The sequence below is a fragment of the Crotalus tigris genome, unplaced genomic scaffold, assembly GCF_016545835.1.
Source record: "Crotalus tigris isolate CLP2741 ecotype Arizona unplaced genomic scaffold, ASM1654583v1 scf7180000017546.9332058, whole genome shotgun sequence".
NCBI lineage: Eukaryota > Metazoa > Chordata > Lepidosauria > Squamata > Viperidae > Crotalus > Crotalus tigris.
In genome coordinates this window covers 8169863-8193120 of record NW_024096465.1, presented here as the reverse complement: position 1 = coordinate 8193120, position 23258 = coordinate 8169863, and the positions used below count along the sequence as shown (strand labels likewise).

At 36.1% G+C, this 23258-nt stretch overlaps 2 protein-coding genes across 19 annotated transcripts in view; one reads left to right on the top strand and one right to left on the bottom strand.

Moving 5' to 3' along the window:
• The window catches only part of USH2A (usherin), a 466524-nt gene extending 461159 nt beyond the window's left edge, over positions 1 to 5365 (top strand). For 16 of the 18 annotated variants that reach the window (XM_039336192.1, XM_039336254.1, XM_039336301.1 and 13 more), the window contains 4 exons: positions 115 to 183; positions 745 to 816; positions 2929 to 3153; positions 4011 to 5365. In XM_039336192.1, coding sequence (XP_039192126.1) covers positions 115 to 183; positions 745 to 816; positions 2929 to 3153; positions 4011 to 4100 — 456 coding nt within the window. In that variant the 3' untranslated portion in view covers positions 4101 to 5365. The remainder of the gene's footprint in view (positions 1 to 114; positions 184 to 744; positions 817 to 2928; positions 3154 to 4010) is intronic. The other 2 variants (XM_039336199.1, XM_039336208.1) reach the window with 2 other exon arrangements.
• Positions 5366 to 6884: 1519 nt separating this feature from the next.
• Positions 6885 to 23258, bottom strand: part of KCTD3 (potassium channel tetramerization domain containing 3) — a 38352-nt gene continuing 21978 nt past the window's right edge. Inside the window, exons 10-18 of the mRNA XM_039336419.1 lie at positions 22867 to 22982; positions 17799 to 17886; positions 17318 to 17434; positions 16462 to 16632; positions 15696 to 15851; positions 14892 to 14988; positions 9271 to 9455; positions 8693 to 8831; positions 6885 to 8208 (exon numbers count right to left, since the gene is read on the bottom strand). Coding sequence (XP_039192353.1) covers positions 7641 to 8208; positions 8693 to 8831; positions 9271 to 9455; positions 14892 to 14988; positions 15696 to 15851; positions 16462 to 16632; positions 17318 to 17434; positions 17799 to 17886; positions 22867 to 22982 — 1637 coding nt within the window. The 3' untranslated portion in view covers positions 6885 to 7640. The remainder of the gene's footprint in view (positions 8209 to 8692; positions 8832 to 9270; positions 9456 to 14891; positions 14989 to 15695; positions 15852 to 16461; positions 16633 to 17317; positions 17435 to 17798; positions 17887 to 22866; positions 22983 to 23258) is intronic.

The window sequence follows — 23258 nt, the reverse complement described above, 5'->3', positions numbered from 1 at the left end:
GCTCTTCTTGTTCTGCCTTCTAATGTCAGACTTTCTCTACCTGCCTTCATTTTCCCCCCTTTATTTCCTATACCTATGATGTTTCCCTCTTTCCCTGATAATTCACAACACCAGCCTCCTATTGCTACTTCTTTACAAGTCCCTGTTATCTCATCTTCACAAGTTTCACTGAGCTCCGATAAGGTAAGCCTTTGCAATGCATATGTCTGCATAAACATTTGAGAAAGATACGTTTCTAACTGCCAGGAAGTCTCCCTTTTTCTCGCTCTCTGTGCCCTCTCCCCATTAGATTGAAAGAGTAGCTCAGTTTTATTATCCTTTTCAAGGTCACACAGCATATAGTGCTGATAATTGTCAGTGCTGCTTTTACATCTAACTCAATTACTGTGTTGAATTCGGAACACTCAGCCACTGCAGTCCCATACAAATGCTAGGCAAATTTGTCTGTGAAAGCAACAAATTGGCTTTCAGTCACCATAAGCCTTTACTACTAACAGCTTTCCTTTCTTTTACGTCTTATTTTGAGGGTGGGTGGGTGAGGGGGGGGCTGCATAATGGGGCAATAAGCCACTGCAGATCAGAATCACTTTATGTGAAGATATTGGAATTTTATGAGCCTCCTTCTCACTGACCTTCTGGATTACTCAGTATAAGCATTTATTGATGCCTAACCTATAAGAGAAAATTTGTTTTAACACCCGAGTGATTAAAAAAGTAACACTTTTTTTCCCTTTTAAATCTCAGTTTGAGAGGGTGGCCGATACATCGGAGTCCTCCTGTAGCATCACACTCAAAAGCTACACAATGCACTTGGAGGTAGTCAACTCTATTGGGTGGAGCGAGTTTGCAAACATTGACAATCTTGAATTTTTGGCCTGAAAATACCTTGTGTGGGGGCTTCATTTGTTGCTGTGTGGCATTTTGGACCTGAAATTAGGTTGATATGATTTCCAGTATAATTTTGGCCGCAGGGGGGAGGAAGCAGCTGAGCAAATGAAGAGTCTTTGGTTTTATGTTCTGTAATAAATGAGCAATGCAATCAAGTCTGCTTACCTTTGACCATTGAAAATTAAACAGATGTGCCAGCCTTCATAATATAATTCTTAAAGCACAAATCAAACTATATTGGGCAACCAGGCAACATCAACTTAACATGTCTGTTCACAGTTGAGGTGAAGAGCATATAATTTGGCAACAGTTTGTTTCACAACCTTTTTTATCCAAAAAATCTCCTGCCATCTCATGATTATAAGGGTCAAATGGCAAGAAGCGGTTAAGGAATGTGTTTGGGTAAGGCAATAATACAAACAAATCTAACTCGGTATGAAAGCCAAAACCTAATTCTCTTTTTCTGAGTCTTGACATGTACTTTTCTAATTTAAGAAAAGGTAAACATACATGTAGTCCTTGACTTATGATCACAATTGAGACCAAAATTTCCACTGCTAAGCAAGACAGTTGTTACAAAACGTTGTATAAAACAGTATAAAGTTGCATTTAAAAAGTTCTAGAAATTGATACTGGTATACTGATAGTGCCAACAATGAAGCCTTCCTCAAGCCTAGTGCTATCCAAGTATGTTGGACTTGATGTTAGCCAGAGTTATGAGAGTTAGAGGTCCATATCTAGAGGGCAGAAACTTGAAGAAACATGGATAGATGCATCTGAGTTTTGTCCAGAATAATCAATGTGTCATCCCAGTTCACTCCTAGCAAAGCTACCTTGATGGCATTATAAAAAGATTTTACAATCCTTGTTATGTTCTAATGAGATTGCAACTACCAAGCAAGACAGCAGGACCTGTTTCACTAAACAAAGTATGATCTCATATCTAAAACCAGCATAAAGTCATCAGCAATGCCTAATTCTTGATCAGATATTTGGTATATTCAATCAAGAATAGAATCTAGCATCTGGTGGTATAGAAAAATATCTAACAGAGCTTTCTTAGAGGGTAAGAGAGTTTTTCTAATACTGTTCATAAAATCAACGACTTTCTCAACTGCAGCATATGCTGCAATTGGGAAAAAAAGTTTTTGTAAATGTTGAGCAATTAGTAATCACAGCCAACAGTTATTAAGGCTTATTAATTCACATTCTACACGAAGTATACTCAACTCAACTCAACAGCTATTTTGTCAATTACACACATGCTTGAATGGAAAAGAGATGGAACAGAATATTCTATAGTCAAAATCTTAGTTTCGTATGCCCCTGGAGCTAGGATTTTGACTACATAGAATATTCTGCTCCATCTCTTTCCCATTCAAGCATGCATGTAACTGATATCAAACAGTATGAACAACTCCTGCCAACTAACAAACCAAATTTTCCCTGATGTCCTGTACAGATGAGTTACCTAGTATGGCAAAGGAAATGTTTGCAACTCAAAAAAGATTAACGTTTCATACATCATTCTTTGAGCAAAAATTGCTTCCTTATGGGCTTACATGATAAATTGGCATTGCTCCTCTACCACTTGAGTTTGTATGCTTGCTGTATCTGCATGTTTGATTGGACAAGTCAGTAAAACTGCTGTGTGTCCAAGTTAAGAAAGCCGAGACCTAGCTGTTAATAACAAGAATGATACCTCATTGGTAATCTGTGAGCAGATAGCTAAACTTGCCAGCGTTGCAAGCCAAGAGGGCCTCCTTAGACTGGATTGGCAGTTATGCTGGTGACATAAGTCTTGCATGCGAAAGACAAGCCTGTGGAACTACATTGCAGAAAACTGCTGTTCCCTTGGCAAACAATAGCTGAAGGGATAATTGATGTATATAATTGCATTTGTAATCTCTGCTGGAAGATAGCCTACCTATACTGTCATCAGTTAAGTATGGTATACAATAAGGAAGAGTTCTTAGGGGAAAGTGCAATATTTTGGTACCTAAAAGCTGAAAAAAAAGGTTTGTTTGCTTCTATTCCTAGGGACTGGCAGATACAAAAATTCCAGGACCAGCATCCCCTTCAAGTATACACAGCAGCAGAAGCATTTCTGTTCTTCAGAGGCCAAGCCAAAGCCAGATAGAGGATAGGTTTTCCCAAGATTCCCTGCATCGAAGTGTCAGTCAGCTCATTGAAGCATCTGAGAAAAAGTCCTCGGTGAAAGATATTGTTTGGGATGCCATTATTCATGGCCATGACAGTAGTTTGGTAAGTCACTTTACAAAGACAACTGATTAACTTCAAATACTGATATGCCATAAATCACACAATCTTTGTAACAAATGTCAATCATGCTGAGTAACCAAATGGTAAAACAAGATCAGTGGCCTTTGTGGTACTGATTGTATGAATGTGCTAAGTCACCCAGCGCTTTCCAGATCTTCTGAACTTTTCTACCTTAAGGCAGGCAAGCACAATTAGTGACCAGAAACAGTGCAAACTGCTAATAGACTTAGAAAATCAATCTGTGGAAAAAAATGCCTCTTCTCCTACCAATAATATATGCAGCTTATGCATGTTTAGCAATGCATGTTGAGTTGTGCTACAAGATGGGTATACAAATCTTTTAAATAAATAAAGTGTTCCTGAGAGTGAAGCAATGTTATCCTAATACTATATAAAATTAGGTAGCATATATGTTAAGTTCATTTAATTTTAACTGTCTGCAAAACTTATTAGGCTTTGGACTGTCATCCACAATCTTACTTGTGATAAATATTATCCCATATCCTATACAGTGCTTTTCTCAGCCAGGGATATGTTGAAATTTAAAGTCCCAAGTGGCAACTATAAAAAGAGTGCAAATTTGAAAAAATCAAAACCATCAAAATCAAACCATCTTTGATTTTGAGAGTTCATTCAGTGTTTGAATATTTTTTGGGAAATTTTTGATATTTAGCGGAAGGGCAAACAGTGAATTTCACTGGGTCAGGATGGTCTTTTACTTAAGTAAATTATAGGATTAGCCAACAATAAAAACTTTTGTTGATTTTAAAAATAGTCTGAATGAGATCTCAATGTCTTTATTTTGTAACTCTTATCTTCTTAAAATCACTTTATTTTAGTGTGCGGACGATGAAGATCTTGTGAGCACTATCAAAAGCTTCAGTACTGTTACCAAAGCACATACAACATTTACTGATACACACTTGTAAGTTATTTAGTACTGTTGCCATAGAATAGGCAAAATAATATGGAAAGCCTTGAATATTTGCTCTTTCTAGTCATTATGATGTAATTCTACTGAAATTTTTCTAGTATTCATAAATTGCATCTTGTACTATTAGGTATGTGAAAGCTATTTTTATCAAAACTTAGAAGTTTCTTTTCTAGTAATATATTGTCTATAGCAAATTTATTTATTTGAGAGGTACATTTTATAATTTTTTTAAACACATCTTTTGGCAAATAAATATTGCTACATAAACTTTTATTCAGCTCATTGCAGAAACTGACTGGATGAAATGGTGAAAAAGTAAAGTCATACATACAAATTTAGCATAGGCAAGAAATTAAGGAACAATATTGAACTCTACTCAAAAATTAATCATTGAAAACCTTTAACTGATCAGAAGATCATCAAAAAATCTTGTTAAAAGAACTTAGGAGTACATAGAAGAAATGCTTAATTATCCCACTTATACTTTATTATACTATGCTTCAATTAGTTCCTTCAACATACAGTGAAATCTTTCAGATAATTTATTAGTGATAGGGAAAAAGTAACCAAAAGCTAAATGTACAGCTTACATATCTTGACTTTTCCATGCTTACATATTAAAATATGCTTATGTGGAAAAATACTTTGTGCCAGTAATTAGTTTAACTGAATATATCTTTTTTTGCTGGCTGTAGCTGATACTCTTTATTGTTCTGCTAATTCTGATACTCACATGATCCAATGTCAAATACTATCACATGTTAATAAAAATCATACAATTTCTATATGCAGAAAGATACCTATTAATCCAATATTAACTACTATAGCTATGGCACCTATGTAGTTCTGCTTCTGTGGCAAAGATATTAACATTTCAAGCCTGGGAAGTTCAGAAGCAGACCACTGTGGTGGCAAATATGTACTTCTGAAGACAAAGTCACTGTAAAGCTTTAGTGCCCTAATAGAAAAAAGGCTGACAAATATGAATTAACAGCACTCTGAACTATAAAAACCAGAATTGTGAGGAATAAGATTTCTGCAAATATCCAAATATAACTGGATTTTTCTGTTCAAAGGGCACCAGAGACAAACCTATACAGCATAATATATACCTATCAGGCTGTTAATACAGAATTTCAATTATATGCATCATTATTACTTTTAATAGTTCATATGAAAACTGATCCTTCGCAATCAGAAATGTAATATATTGTCAAGCTGCACGATATTGTCTCAAATTAAAAAATGATTTTAATTTGTTTCCTTGTGTCTCCTTTATATTGACCTCTTGTATTATTTGTTCTTACAATAGATAGCCAAATGCTGTTAGCACTTGGCTGTGAATAAACATTAGTGCACAATAGCCTTAGTGTTTCTGTTGCGTAAGAAAATAACTTTAAGAATTTTAAATTACTTTAAATAATTTTAGCACCTTTAGGAAAATATAAAGTATCTGAAGCATAAAGTCACTTACCTTTGACTAAACAAGGTGAATCAGTCCTGATGTCCCTTTCAAGTTGTCAAACAAACTATTTAACTATTTTCAAAATTATTTATGAAACCTGTTTTGATATAAGTCAAGTGTAATCAAGCAAGATGGTAAACAGTATGGCAGAACATATAAAATTCAAATGACAAATGTTTATTTTAAGAAAAAGCACAGCAGTCACACAGAGTAGAATTTAAAATGTCTGGACATTTTAAATTATTATTCATTGGGTAATTCACATTAAAGTGTTGGGTTTTTATTCTTAATTGTGAAGTCATTTGGAGAGAGTGGGAACTGCAACTCTCACTATGCATCCATCGTACTTTATATGGATGATAAAAAAACATCCTAAAAGTTGCCATGCGTGTACAAGTAGAGCAGAGGCATCCAACCTTTTGGGCACCAGGGAGAGGTTCTGTGGAGAAAGATTTTTCTGCAGACCAGAGGGGGAGTGGTTTCATGTGCTGCCTGCATGCAGCGGAGGGTGCTTCACTTGTTTGCGTGGCCCGGTTGCTGCTATGTCACAGGCTGGTGCCAGTCTATAGACCGGAGGTTGGGGACCCTTGATGTTGAGGGTTTATTTTGGGGAAGAGAGGACTCACATGTAACTGAATAGCCTTTGCAGTGTATCTATTATCACATGTATATTTTATAACAGGGCAGGCATACAGTTTTGTATATTTTATTCTACGTTAGTGGTGTTCGATTCATACAAAATCTATGTCTAAGTAGTCAACAGAGAATATTGAAGGATTAAGTATAAAACTGGCTTTGGGACATAATCCCTCAATTCTTGCTCTCTTTTTCATATTGCAAGAAAGAGAATAATTAAAAATGTGCCTATGATTGCTGAAAGTATACAATAAAACATCACCAAAGAGGCCTATACTGTATTTGTGCAAGACTCAGTAGAATCCTGGTTTTCTTATAGCCTGTGCAACTGAGAACATTCAAGGCTGCGTATCACTAAGAGTCTCTAGGAAAACAGAGATCTGTATGATAATGTAATTTGACTGGACCAAAGGGCAAAGAAAAAGCAAGAACAAATCTCAAGTGCTCTAAGACTGTTTGTGCCTTTGCCAAAGGAATAAAAGACATTTTCATGCACAGGTATCGCTGTTAGAAATATTGGAAAACTTATTTACATCTACAAATTGCAGCTTTTTTCAACTGTGCAGACCTAAACAGATTGCTTAATTCTATACAGTGCTATAATAAGTGAAGTTCTCTAGAAACTTTCTAGAATTAATCCACTGATGCTATTGTAATTAAAAGGAATGTACAGCAGACTACATTCTTTATTCTTTAATATTAGATAAATATCTGCAAAGTCATGTTCTATAATATCTGTAACAAGACATTTAGAATTTCAATTTGGTTAAGTCAACACACTGAAGCATGAGATAATATACAAAGTTTATTAATACTAATAAAAACTGGTGGCACAGCAGAAAAAGCAGACATAAAATAAAGCACCCTAACTCTTCCCATTATTATTTTCAACATGGAAACCACACTGAAAGAATGAATTCCTCTATAGACTACAAACTTTAAATACTTAGCATGTTTGTAACCAAGATTAAGAAAGAGTTACTCTACAACAAAAATGGTAGTGCATGCCAGCCTGTATTAAACAAAGCTTGAAAACATCTGTACCAGAATGGGACTTCACATAGACAGTTATAGAAAGTTAACACCAATTTTGAGTAGTTCAAAAATGCTTCCATTGATTGTGCCGTGAAGCCAAGTTTTTTAGCAGCATTTTCCATCTGGTGATCCTCCAGAGAAATTAGATTCAACTCCCATAATTCCCCATAATTGAGCCAGCCTGCTCAACAGAATTATGGAAGTTCAAGTCCAACTTATCTAGATAAACATCAGGATTGGAAGGCTGGTTTGTCTAGAACGTGTTTCCTTATCCTGCCTGATTCTACCTCAAACTTTTCTTCAATTAGAAAGATAGAAATTTAGATACATAAATGTGAAATTCATCCAGTTTAGTGAGAAACGTTCGATATATATGTGGGATATAGATGTCTTTCATTTTCACAAGGTATAATCCTGGCAAGATGAGTCACTTTTCTTATGCCGTGGAGAAACTGTCGTCTTTGTAGGAGATGGGGAAGCTGTACCAAGTACTTCAGAACTTCCTTCCACAATGTTTGGTGAGGACACCACAAGATGCGGTCCTTTCTTTCTTCCAAGGAATCCACCTCCTTCAAATCCACTCTTCCTTTTACAGTCTGCTTTGGTTTCATTGTCTTCATCATTTCCTCTTTTTTTCAATTCTAATATGCTTTCAGACACTTTCTGAAGTTCAGTTCCTCCATCTGACACTCTGGCCATTCTTATTTCAAGTGCTAAGGCTGAAGCTTTTTTGTCAGTTATGTTTTCACCAATTCTTTTCCCTTCTGCCTGTACAGGACTCCAGTTGCCATTCTGAGGAACAGCTTTGTCTACCATGGTTTTATTTAAATTAAAAGGCTGGATTTCTCTGTAGCTGTGAAAACTTTCGGTCCGGCGGGCTCTGGCTAGTAAAGGGCTCTCTCTATATGGCCGTATGGAGCCATATGTAGCGGTTTCGTGGATTGTCTCCCGGTGCTGTAACTGGTGGCTGAAAACATTTGAAGCTTTTTAAGTAATCAAATTAATAAATTGAGCATGCCAAATTGAACAATATTTACTAATAGAAATTTGGATTATTTCTTTCTTCATGCAAAAATAATAAATTATTCATTATTGCTTGGGATCACTGCTAGATGGATAAGCATATTACATAATTCAGACAGAAACACACTGGAAACTTTTTATACGGTATCTATTCTGCATAGTTCGCAAAATATTAGAGTATTAACTTTTAAGTAAACAGCATGATAAAATGAAGTCGTATATCAGTGTTTCCCAAACTTGACAATTTTAAGGCATGAGGACTTCAACTCCCAGAATTCCACCGCCAGCAACGCTGGCTGTGGAATTCTGGGAGTTGAAGTCCACATGCCTTAAAATTGTCAAGTTTGGGAAACACTGTCATATATAAAGAAACATCTGGTTTAAATCTTTCCATCCACATATATGCAAACATAATTTGAAAAGTTTACCTAGAGCCTGATTCACGCAGTCGGCTTTGCTGGACTACTGAAGTAGCTGGACTGATATTGGGGGTTGCACAGCGAGATGTGCTTAGATCACACTGATCCAGAAGTTTAAGCAATTCTTCTTCAGTAGGGCCACCCACATCTTGGAGACAGAAGATAAATCCATATATACATTAAGAAACTATAACAAACTTGCTTAGCATTTGAACCTAAAATGCACTAAAGAGTTCAGTATACTGTTTTGGTAATATAATTGTTTTATGCCATCCAGAGACACTTGTCTGTGTGATGGGCGCTTACATAAGATATATAGATACATGTGTGTGAGACAGAAAGAGGAAGAGACAGAAATATCAAATAATCCATCTAATTATTCAAAAACGGTTTGGAATATATTCTCCTTTATTAATGTTAAATTTATATGTTTACAGTTTAAGGATAATGAACAACCGGCCAAAACAAAATAATAAAAATATGGAAGAAAGACACAACCACTACTGCAAAAAAGAAATAAAAATTAAGTAATAGAAACAGGAATCAATTCAAGTTCTATTGAAAACTATTGCATTCAAGACAACTACCTTTTTCTTCACTTTTATTAACCATATCCATTGCTGTAGTTAGGTCCCACATCTGAATACTGCCATTAACATGCCCTGTGAAGAGGTAACGCCGTGGCCTTGAGCCCATTCTGCTGGATCCCTCACATTCACGGACAGTAAAGGAGGAAATTGTAGTACAGTCCACTGCCTGAATTTCACATATCCTATTGAGAAAAAAAGCACTGTAGCATATCAACCACCAATTTGCTAACAGGCTGTGCCATATATATTCTCTCAAACAGATAAACACCTTCAAATCAACACTTACAAATTAGTACTATATCCATAAATTGTACTTATATGTATCTTATTCACCTGAAAATAAGGCTACGATCACTTGTGGTCTAGAATCTCAAAATGCAAGAAAATTTGCCACATATTCTACTACTTAATGTACGTATAAGACTCTTTTCTGTTATCCAAAAATTGGAGATTGTTATTCAACCATCCATGTGTCAACTATGAAAGAGAAAAGTTCTCAAATGACTATTCCATATGCTTCTGTATATCTCTGTATTTATTAAGCCACGAGTTTAACAGTTTATTGGACACAACTAAGCATTTTCAAAGTGTAAAACTGCCCTTGAAATTAGTCTCCTGGAATCTTAAATTCATACTATTTGTCTTTACAACATTCTTTGAGACAAAAAATGTGATTCCTTTAACTAAAGACCAATTCCACTATAGGTTAAAACAGGCAAAAATAAAAGTTATTGACAGTTTAGCTAGCATGACACAGCATGTCACACAATTAACTTACACGTTTCCATATCAAGGCTCGTAAGGCATTTGCTTAATAGATCTGTCTGAGATATATACAAATGAGAATGATTTGAGCTTTAGCATGAGATGCCCCTTTGTACTATACTCCAGCGGTTCCCAACCTTTTCAGCTCAGTGGACTGGCGGGGTGAGAAGAGAGAGGGAATGGTTTCGCATGCTTGCACAAGCCACTTTCACAAGTACAGCTTCGCATGCACCTGCGGATGCTTGCCCACCACTTCCACAGCCCAGTTCCGAATGGTCCACAGCCCAGCACTGGGCCACTGACCGAGAGTTAGGAACCCCTGCTGTACACAATCTAACATTTACTTCAATGTCAAATTTCTCATAGATATTTCAATTTTGAATTTGCAAATTATTAGGAAAATACAATATTTGCATAGGTGGGATCATTTTCTTTTTAAAAAATGTCAGTAATTTTTAAAAAATATGTTCATGCAAACTTACTAACAGTATATATATTCTTTCTAAAATGCACATGCATTTCACTGGAATTTCAACAAGCACTCCGAAACTACTCAATGTCTACAGGCTATTCTGTAATTAAGTGATCACCAGCTTTTCAGGACATTTCTGATGGATGCCAACCCATTATTGCTAAGTACTGGAACAGTGTTAGCTGTCCAGCCATCCTAGCAGGTTTGATGAGTCATGATCAGTGTTTGGGGGTGGCTTAAGTATGATGCATTGCCCTGACATTGGGAATGCATTCTAATTTGGCCAGAACTCTTAAAAGAGCATTGTATTAAGTATATGCAATCCCTTTGATGTGAAGAAAACACAACCACTTTGAGATCCAAAGTTAACATTCATGGCCCTCCTGAGATGTTAGAATAACCAATGAAAAGAAGTGCTGGCCATACTTAGGAGGGCCAACAATCCCTTAAAAACTATGTTAGATAGTAAAATAAGGGCACTTTCTTGTTAATATCTTGTTAATTTTAATTTAAAGAGGTATTTGTTGCCTTCTGCAATATTGGTTCTCATGTTGTATCTCAGGTTAACTTTGCAGCCTCAGTGTAGGCTCTACTTTAACTAGCACTTTTCAGGCTCTGTGAGGCACTCATATGGCAGACTGCTCTTCTTGCAACATCTCACTGGGTAGAATATTACAGTAACAGGACCTTGCCTGATAGAGAGGTTTTCATCAGATAGAGAAAATATTGAATAGGAGTTTTGCTTTGCTCTAAAGAAAACCTGGTATTTCCCAGATTTCAGATTAATATACCTCTTTTTTTAAAAAAAGAAAATATTCACGAACCTTTTTTAGCCAAAGGAAAGGGGATAGCACTTATTTTTAGGGCCTTAACATTTTGCATTAAAGTGTTACAAACTTGTTAGTCACTTAGTTAGTTTCTTGCTTCATATAAGACCAGGGGACATAATAAAATAATTGGTATTACTACTTTTGGAGACAGCAAAACTTAGCTTGAAAAAAAAAACCAAAAAAAACCACCTGGCAGCGCCTTGCAGCTTACGGTTCACTTCCTGCAAGGAACTGCAATGTCCATGGTCTTTGGATCCACTGTTTAAAAAATATTTGTTGGGGGGGGGGGTCTTTTAACTGTTTCAGCTTTGTGAAATTGGCTAGTATGCTTCAACAAATTGCTTGTTGCCAGTCTTTAGGGACAGAGAACAGAGAAGCTGGATTTACTTCGGGAAGACAAACTTCTTTTTGCTTTGACTAGCTTTGCTTTCATGTGGTTGTTGCCCGACTGCATGATCACTGCCAAAGGGATCTTTTAAAAGCTGAAATCAAATATTGTGACTAAGGAGATTCATCTCTCACAGAGGACAGAAAATAGTATCCTTTTCATCAAGACTAACTTTCCATTTACACACGTACAAAGAAGCCTATTACCAAGGCGGCTTAATTAAGAGTCATTTCTTTTTATTTCAAAATGAATGGATCCACAGTAGTTCAAGACAAAATGTGTAAAAATATGTGTAACAATTGATTGCACATACTGCAAATTGCTACCATGGGAACAAATAACCAATATCATTATTTCCAGGATAAAATAGGTATATACGAATGCAGGCTTAATTAACGTAGAAGACATGTGTTGATTAGACTGTTCCATAGTAATCAAAGAAAATGAGAAAAGAAAGGGGTCAAAGTTTAACAGACCTTGAATTACTACATTCAAATTTACCCTAATATAACATTAGTTTTAATAACTATAGCCCATTTTCTTCCTAAGCCTGCACAGAACATTAAATCAAGGTGACTTATAGCATATATTATATTATAACATTCCAATGTAATATTATTTGAGTGATAATGAAGCTGCTAGCCATATTATGGCTATCTACTGTTATCTGCTTTAAAACTCCTAAGATATCAAAGGGTAACCTAAATATTTGGAAAATGCACTCCTGATTAATTTCTCTAATGTTTGCTTATGATTGTATGAAATGAACATAGATACAAAGTAGACTCTTTCTATTAAAGAGTTTTACTCGTTATAAGATTAAGCATTAAGAAAGAATGGGCTGCTTTGTGTCTCCCAGGTTTCTAGCCTGGAGTGGGGGATGCCTTAACCACTAAACTGGCTGCCATGGTTTAGTGTAGATACTACTACTACCTACTGCTTTCTTTAAATAGTACCCATGTTTTCCAAAACACCGTGGCTGCTCTTGCCATATCTCTGGATTTTGCTTACTTTGAAATGGCCAGCAACTCATTATATTTTTAATAAATATAGCAATTTATGAGAGGAATAGAAGAGAGCACTAAAATAAAGGATATAATTAAAGACTTATTGAAATGTGAAAGTTAAAACAATCCTGCGTGTAGGTAAAACTATGGTTGTAAAACACAAGTATTATTTTGACATGAGCCAGGATCCATATTGTTTTGTCCTTTTATACTCTTGTATCCAGATTTTAAAATGTTGTTCTGTTCTATTGTTCTATTCTCTCTGCTCTAGCAAGAAACCTTAAACCATTTCAGATAAATGGTTGTCCAGTCCCTTTTTGAAAGCCTCCAGCAATGGAGCACCCACAACCTCTGAAAGCAAGCTGTTCCATTGGTTGTTTGCTCTCACCACTGAGAAATTTCTCCTTAGTTCTAGGTTGTTCCTACTTGTAAAGATTGTGTAAAATCACTAAACCTATATTTTAAATAAGCAAAATGCTTTCTACTACATCCAACCTTTTTCAATACCAAAAAAAACATTGCTGAAAGAAAATGAAGGTAACACTTATAAATCATGTATGTGTAAAACCTAAAGATAATTAAACTAGAGCCTTAATACTAATAATACACTAGTGGTCAGATCCAAATTTGCACTTTTATGTAAATCAGTGGTTCTCAACCTGTGGGTCGGGACCCCATTTGGGGTCGAACGACCATTTCACGGGGGTCGCCAAACAAGGCTGTCCGCCATTTTTCCCCCCTTTTCTTTGGCCACACCCCTGGCACCCGGTCATGTATAAGTGGTTGGGGGTCACCACAACATGGGGAAATGTATTATGGGGTCGCGGCATTAGAAAGGTTGAGAACCACTGATGTAAATGAAGGTATAATATAAAGTAGAAGAAGAATGTGCTCAAGTCTTTATTAGAGAAGAAGAATACAATGTTACTTGTCCACAAAATGGAAAAAGATATGGAAACCAAATGTGGGATTGGGAAAGAAGAGTAAAAGAAATTATCTGTATTTATGCATTATCTGGGTGAAAGAATTATTAGAGAAACAGTGACTAATTTAACCAATAAACAAAATAGCTTAATAGCTTAGGAAGCTACTCTAGGAAATGCCAACCCAAAAGAATTCACTGGAGAATGATTGTTCCAGTGCATATATACGAATCACTGATACACACATAGTAACATATAAGAAACATGAACTTGATTTAGCTTGCCATAGATACATTTTGGATATGGAGCAGCATACTGATTTTCAGTGAGATATAACAATAAGATCCTACTTACAAATCTTAAATCTTTTCCAATGTCCCAAGGAAGATGCTTGGTTCAGCAGTTATAATCCAAAATAATAAATTCTTGCTAACTTTTACAGGTATCCTTTGCTAATCTTTGTAGTCCAATACACATTCAGATTAAAAATCCAGTTTATCTACACCCTAGAATATCTAGTTTAACTTTAAAAGTAGAGCTTGGGCAAGACTTTCTCTAGATTACAAGTTATGGTGATTTTACTGAAATTAAATGTTCAAGGTAAATAACACATACACATGAAAACACAAGCTTAAGTAATATAACATGGAGCCAGGAAAGAGTGAAGAGGAGTTAAAGGAGAGGATTGGAAAAATGCCAGAAAATGAAAATGAAAAAAATGAAAAAAAAGTGGGTGAGGATACACACTATATTTCTATCAAAATATATTCTCTGTGTATGTATGTGTGTGTGTGTAACAACAATTGCTCAGCAGAAAAGATTAAAGGGGGGGGGAGTTTTCTGCCCATTCAGAAAATCACCATGAAAGAGTAATGAATAATAATAAAACAAATCAGCTGGGACTGAGGGTGTTACAACTGCCAAGTGAAAATTCCAATGGAATGCTAGGTATCAGATTGGGATGCCTAGCCACAAGATAGGAAAATAATTATGAAAGCTGTACAGAACATGTGAAAACAGCTTTCTCAAATCATGTTTCTCTTCTACTGTACAAATAAAAAAAATCAAGCATTTGATTTGCCAGAGCCAAACGATCTAGTGGACAGTTTGAAAATCTATGCCTTGTGTTTGAAAAGTTACTACCACAGATAATACTTCCTTTTAATTCAGAGAATTAACAAACAATAACCGATTTCCTGAATTAATTAGTAGCATTGTAATTGCATAGTTTACCTTTTTCCAGTAGAAGAGAGTCTCACAAAAAGTTTGTTGGTGATTGGAACAACTTTTTGGATAAATACTTGTTGATCATCACGCTCGCCAAATGGACCTGTAACAGGAGACCAAAGAAAAAGCACTGATGTTCAGCTATATACAAGAGTTTGGTGAAATATTAAATAAAGAGCCATAGAGTTCTGTACATAAGTTTATGATCATTCCTGCAAAAGTTCTCAAACTACCCAAAAGTGTTGATCATAGTTTGGTATTATCTTCCACATACTTTTTATGCTTCTCTACATCCATCTAATACTCCCATTCTGCCATTTTATATTTTCAATGTTTGTACCTTTTATAATGCCTATATATAGTTCTTTTAAAAAACTGTGTACCTTTTATAACTCCTAACTTGTTTTTGATGTTCATTTTTATATCATTTATACATATATTTAGATTTTATAGTTACGCTTCTTTGTAATGAATGTAACCCCCCCCCCAAAAAATGCTGGTCTGTTTTAAACATTTGTCCTAAATGGACAATTTGGGGTCTTTCTCAGAAGCCTTATATGAGTGTTTGCCAATTCAGTACAGCTACGTTGAAAGAAATAGCCATGCACAACAGATCCAGGTTTAATATCTGCATGTGCCTACTCTTTCTTTCCCTGCTGAGCATGAAGAACCAGTAGGAAGACAGGATTTCAGCAACCTTTGGAGAACAGGATTGGTAAACTTGTCCATATCCCACAGAAGACCTCCATAGAGTTAGTCTCCAAAACCACTATTCTAATAACCACAGTTTACCCGGAATGCTTCATTTACCTATATCATTTCCAGCAGAGTAACTGCCGTGACTCTCTGTTTCCTCCAAGGACAAAATTTTGAACGATGCCAGAGGAGTGGATCCTGGCTGTGTTGAAATCATTCCTCTAAAACGTGTCACCGTCCATGTCCGGACGTGATTATTATCAGCACACACTAGAAGAAAAATGACCATAAAAAGAAGCAGAGGTTATCATTCTAATTTTACCTCACACCTAAACCTCATGGTATTTTTGAATAATGATACCAATTCTTCCCTTTTCTAGTTTTTACAACCTAGTAAGCAAAGTTGGATGGGTCAGGGTTAACTCTTTCAATCCTCTCAAGGAATAAAAAAGGCAGCGTCTGAGCCTTCGGGGGAAGAAAAAAATGGATACTGTAACACAGAAATCGGATCAGGAGATCTCTAAAGCTGCAAGAGATGCAGTTATGCCCTTCGCTAAGAGAAAGAGGATGATAGTAACTGGTGATTTGGTTCACTGTCTCATGATGAGTAAGTACTGCCCGACAAAAGCTAGGATAAGACCTGCGAAAAATAAAACAAAATAAACTTCTTTTTCATCGAGAATTAGGATGCTTTTATGGCTATAAACTCACTGAATATCCGTACCTTAAATTCCACATAACTAAAAGAAATAAATGGAGGCTGGCTTTTATGCATATTATATCTTGCTCTATTTTTTTTATCTTTTGCACTTTAGAAATATTTTTAAAAGGAGTACATAATACAAAAAAGTTATGAACTCATTTAATCTGACAAGATTACCTGATACCAGATGTTTTTCTGATAACATGATCTTTGTAACAGGGCTACGGTGAACTGTGAAAGTCTGGAAGAGTTGTGGTCCTGAACCAACTGTTTCTGGGTGTTGCACAATTACACGTACAGCTCCAGAGCTTGTGCCATATGCAATCTCAATCCAATTGCCACTTACACCTATACAAAAACATGAAACAGAAATGATTTTAGTAAATTATATTTGCCCAAGATGGTGCAAGAGTGCTGTTGAGGAAAGATGTGGTGCTTGCATTTAACTTTACAACATTATTTCAGCAATTATTGTACTTATAGTTCACAAATAGCACTCCTCCTATATATTATGCATTTCAAAAATTGGAAATACTGTTGAAGGTGCAAGTCATGAAGAAGACAAATGCTTCTGATAGAATATTATTACCTTAATAACATCAACACAATTGACTTACAAACTAACAGTATAAAGGTGTAAATTAGCAAGTGACATTTTAAAATTCAGATATGATTATTTTTAAATAGTGTCATTTTGGGAAAAATTGTTTTAAAGAGAAGTATACAAGTTTATCATATAACAATAGTAATACATCTCTCTTCTAAGTGCCGTAGCTTTGAGTATACTAGCAAAAGTGGTAGAATGACATTTCCAAATGCATAAAATCCATAACTAAATAACACTTCTACAGTAATATGCATTATCCCCATAATTTTTTCTTAATTCTAAACAAGTCGCAAATATTTTGTGTATGGATAACTAAAGAACAGAACTGAAGCAACATTAAATATTTTTAAAATTGACAACAGGATGATTTGACAATATTGTAATATTGTTCAAATTCAGCATCAATTCTATCAAGATGGTACAAACTTGTTTTGGGTGTAAGGTAAACACTAAGTGCAGTTATGGCATCATTAGAGGGATCATGGTAAAGTTCGGTCACTAGAAGATCATTATCTTTCATTCGTAATGGAAATTTTTGCATATCTGCAAAATAAAGACATATAGAAATTATTTTAGAACACCAAACAACTATTTCAGATTTTTAAAAAAATTTACAGTAAAAATTCCTGAAACAATACTTCCAAGAGATAAAAGTAAAACCTCTAAATCAGCGGTCCTCAACCTTTCTGGCTCCACAGACCAGCAGTAGCAGTTGCAGTGGGGGATGTTTCTCATGTGTAACCTAGTTTGTATGCACAAATGAAGTTTTGTGCACTTGCCCACTTCTTCCGCAGATTGGTTCCCAATGGGCCATGGACCAGGGGTTGGGGATCCCTGCTCTAAATAACCCAGAGGGTTGAAATGTGAAGTTAATTCTCAAAGTCGGGAGAGAGATTCTTGAGCTTACCGATATAATATATGGAGCCATTGTTGCAGCCCAGTAGTAAGAATGATCCTGCAGTATCATAGCTAGTGATTGGGACAACGTCTTGAACCTAATAAATAAAATAAAAATATCAACTTTCAATTTTGTTTCATGTGCTTTTGCATTTGAGTAGCACTATATATAATCATATAATCTAAAAGCATATGTTTTATGAAGATTAAACTATTTTGCTCCATGGTTTTGCAATGGAGCAAAACCATGGAGCAATTTAAAATTATGTTAAATTTAAATAAAGATGTCTTTCTCACAATTTTCTTGTAAAACTTCTGAAAGAACCTGTCATGTGTCTGATTAACGAAACACTTCAAAGAACTTTCAGGCATTTTTTTAACCTAAAAAGCCTTTATTAGTATTACAGAGTGTCAGCACGGCATGGTGGAATGCTAAGATCTGAATTTCCCTTCCTTTGCACATAACATTCCAGGCATTTCCCCTCCCCTATTTTGGGGTCATGATTCACATCTTCCAATTAACTTGGAGGGCAAAGATTCACTTCCGTTTCTTTTTCCCGGGCTTTCATTATATTCTCCTCCCCTTTTGCTGTCACCTAATTTAACTCTAAAAATACCAGACAGTTCTGCATATATTGTCAAAGCAAGAATATTCAATCTTAGCAGCGTTGACAGAAGCCTTATACCATAGTGTTGCAACAATGATTTTTCAAGTTACTGAATTAATATCTATAACACAATAATATGCATGTGTAAAAGCATGGGTGCTGGGAAAGGAGAGAGTGAATGTGTGTGTGTGCGTGCGTGCGTGCGTGTGTGCACGCGCATACATGTGCATATATACTGATTGCAGATAGATAAGAAAAGGCTAAGGAGTTCCAAGACAGCAGAGAGAAACATAAAAGATGCACCACCTTTACAACAGCACCAGATGTACAAGAGCAAGCCCAGACAGAATGAGTCAAAGTAAGCTGGATGATGGCAGACTACAGACTAAAAGATCTGGGTAGATGAGCTGGAAAGAAAAAAAAATGGAGAGTTTTTTTCCCTCCCTCATTTGTAGTCTCAAAAGTTAGTCGGCGCATTGGCAGTAGGCAGGAAGATGTCAGGAGTGGGAGATGTCAGAAGAACAACTCTGCATAAGAGAAATAGTCCAGAAAACTAGAAAGGAAACACTGCTGGTACTCAGAAAAGATCTTCCAGACAGCCTTCAAAAGTAAGATGGAAGCTAACAAAAGAAGGCGCTGCAAAAACAATGCTCACTGAAAAAGATCACAAAAGTTATATTATTTCAAGGGAAGGGAAGTGGGAATAAAAGCTAGCAGGAAAAAGGAACCATGGTAGCCATCTCCCCCTTCAAGACAACAGACCATTGCCAGGCTTGGGTAAATGAGACCAATAAAAGGGGAGGACACCAAACTTGTGATTGGAATCAATTAGCAAGTGATTATGGGAGAAAGGAACTGACAATCTAACTATATAGAACTAAAAAAGAAAGACAGCATGATAGGAAAAAGAAAAATATAGCTCCTGGTTTCAGACCTTAACTGTTATACTAGCTCAGTGGTGGCAAACCTATGGCACGGGTGCCAGAAGCGACACTCAGAGCCCTCTCTGTGGGCACGCGTGCCGTCACCCCAGTCCTAGGCCTTCAGCTGGGTTTTATAAAACCTTTTCACTTTAGGCCTACTCCGTGTGCAAAAAAAAAAAAAAAAAGGTTCAATCAGTCAATTTCAACTTCTCGTGGGGAAAAAAAAAGATCTTGCAAAGTTGGAATTGATTGAACTTTTTAGTCCCACCCAGTCTGCCATTACCACTGCAGCCACGCCCACCCAATGGGCCACACCCACCCAGTACTTGACAATGCATAAGTGGGTTTTGGGTTGCAATTTGGGCACTCAGTCTCTAAAAGGTTCGCCATCACTGTACTAGCTCTTTAAAAGCAGATTTCTAAAGATATTCATAAAATTACTGAGTTGAAAGAGGCCATTTCAGCCACTGAGGTCAATTTCCTAATTGGTTCCTCTATCAAATGGATCTTACATTTTAGAAAGATTTCCCTAATATTCAATTGGAACTCTATTTCCTCTAATTTAAGATAATTAATTGTTGTGCTTCTTTTCCAAGTAGTTAAGGTTATTGGAACAACCCAGATCTTATTATAAACCTTCTTGGTGGTTGCTGTTTTCCCCTTAAGTCTAACCAATACCTCAGTCTTTCCCTGGCTTAAATTTCTACTTCCCTGACAGGTGGTACAATGGAGTTATTTCGTATGTTCTACATCAGGCATGTCAAATTGCCAGCCTGTGAGCCAGATGCATCACACTGCAACTGCGCCCACCCCATTGCTGGCAATGGGGAAAAAGTCACGATATGTCACACGACGTCGCGGGTTTGACATGCTTGATCTACATCTACTGATGCAGGGTAAAGATGCAGTTGCCTTTTTAGCAGTCATTCATATTACTGGCACATAATCAACTTGGGGTGAACTACAATTCCAAGGGTGTTTTCACATGTACTCTAGCCACATCAGCTACAGTAGTTTATACCTCTGTGTTTCACTTGTTTCTTACATTAAGAATTTTGAACTTTTCTCTGGGGAATTTCATTCAATTATTTTTCATTTCATTTTTCTAACCCATCAAAATCATCTTGTTTTATTTTTCTGTCTTGTAATTGCAATTTTTGTAGCACCTTAAATTGGCAAACATCCCTTATACTTTGGGACATTTTAATATATTATGCAAATAAACTATGCCCAAAACAAAGCAATCTTGGAAAACTTTTGAATACCATATTTTTGCTATGCTCTTTACGCTACCAGAATTTTGCTTGAGAATACCTCAGCTTACTGCCCAAATCCTTAGAATGATTTATGCAAACTTTTTTAAAAAAAAACTTTGATAGGGATTTTCAGCTATATTCAAGAGACACCTGTAAGATTTCAATAAATAACAAAGCAATTATATCGCTTGCTTTCTTGAATTCTCCCTGTAGCATTTATTGGCATGACAGTCACTTATGTGTAAAATCAGGATTTATTCAACCAGTGATATCCTAAGTCTACGCCTTAGGTCACTTTTGCCTCTTGAGAATTTCATGGCAGTCTCTTGGATTTCCTTAGTTCTTTACACTGAGCTATAGAGACAACCATCTGGTTGTGTTACCAGGTTTGCTTCTTGCATGAATGCCTCTCAGTCTTGAATATAATCCAAGAATCTCTATTTCCACTGTCAGAATGCATAATGCATAAAAATTGCACAGCATTTGAGAACAGAAATATAAAATAGCTACCTTTGAGAAATGATGTATCATTAGTTGAGAAACTTTCAGATAGATGATAGTACAGGGGTGTCAAACTGCCGGTCCTCGGGTTGGTTGGATCATACGGAGGCCGCGCCCAACCTAGCTTCAGCAATGCAAAAAAAGTGGTGATGCGTTGCGACACGTCACGTGACGTGGCAAGTTTGACACCCGTGTGATAGAATTTCTAAATTCCTCAGGATTTTACACAAACATAATTTGATTAACCATGAAGAACATTTCTGGTTACTGAAAAATTCAACAGAATGAGTTAACTCTATCTCTTCTAACAAAACAGCAGGGCTTAAGACTTCTTCCTATCCCTTGAAAGAAACCCTTCCTTTCAGCAGCATGCATGACTTCAGCTAATTGTAATTCAAATTTTCATTTATTAACGAATTCACTGTAATAATATAAAACCTTGCCACCAGCAAAAATAACTGGGAAATGGAAAAAAAATGTATAATAGCAAACATAGAATAGTAGTTAACAACTTGACTCTTGGTCTCTTAAAACATCTCTGAATCTTTCCCCTTTTTGGTAGATCAGTGACTAGGAAAGTATTTCGTATAGGAAAGTATTTCATATTAAGTCCAACTACTATTGTTAGTCATAGAAGATGAATCCAACAAGAAAGGGCTATACTACAGTAGCATTCCCAGAAATGGTTAACAGAAGTTAAAAAAAGCTCTATAGCATCATGAACCCAAAAGATTACATCTACAGAAGTAAACCTGTCTACCTCATAGTGCTTCACGAAGTTAGATGATTCAGCTCTGGTGCTGCCTTGTAAATATCTATTAGTGGGACTCCCATATTAAGAGTCTTAACCAGCTCTGGAAGGAGATCAATCAGCTCCAGAAGATATCTGCCATACATCTGGGAAGATGATATTATAGCAGCATCCCCTGCTTATTCATCCTCACAAATATGTTTTACTCCCAACCAACTGCAGAACAGATTTACTTGCAATCGCCAAGGGTTTCAGATACATAATAAGTCATTTTCTTGGACTTCCTTGGGTATCATCTTCTTCCCGTTTTTCATTTTTAACATGAGCAACCCCACCTGGTACCTACTCCATCTAAAAAAGTGCCATAGGAAAATCAATAAAGCCGAGGGGTTTGGCTACATTGCAGGGATGCTTGCTGCCAGCATTGCTCGACTCCTCTGTTTTGCATCATGTCTCCAGAAGCTCTTCTAACTCTTGGATCAGCCCATTTATGAGTCTGGGCAATTGCTTAAGACTGAGTGCTCCTGGGTTCTAATATTCAGCTGTCACCCTTGGCTGCAGCTTATCTTCAGCAAACCAATTAACTCTTGATCACCAGGACAAGCGTAACTTGCATTAAGTTTTGCTCTCTTTCCTAGACTCCTCTTCTCCTTCTTATTTATGTTTTGTATTTATCCCTCAAGCTGGAGCCAAGAGAAAATCTGCAGTTTTTTCTCTGAAAGATGTGGTCACTTCTACAGACTAGGAATAAGTCTTATAAACCCTGCTTTCCAGATTTAAAAAAAAAATCAGGAGTCAGCTCCATCTTTGGCAAACATCTTTTCTGTTACACAGAATTAATTTTCCTGCAAAATAATAAAATGATTACAACTCTTGCTAGCTAAATGATAAATCTATGGTACTGCAATTATAACTGAAAATTAAACATTAGAGATTTCAGCAATAGTAAAGTATATTAAAAATGAACAAATATAAAAAGTTGATGTCCTTTTTTGAATACTAATTATGTATAGGAGCAAGCAATTCTGTTTATATGTACCTGCCAATGTTGAGTCACAGCATTCCATACTCCCACTTTTCCTGTATGACTGGTGGCTACCAACTGGTTACCAATGAAGAAAAGAGCATCTACTGGGACTCCAAGACTAAATATTCCTATCAGGGGAGACAATACCACACACAGATGCATATTAAAAGCACAAAAGGATCTAATAAATTTTAAGTTAAAATAATTGCAATATCCAATTAAAAATGCCTTTGAAAAGTATAACAACATTAATATTTTTTGTCTCTCTTATATTTAATTATAGATTGTTTGATATTAATACTTATGGCTTGGTACATAGCCATGACTATGTTTCAGCTGAGGCTACATCAGCCACATATACAGAATCAGAATTCTTGTATTACATGACTAAAATAAGTTCACTT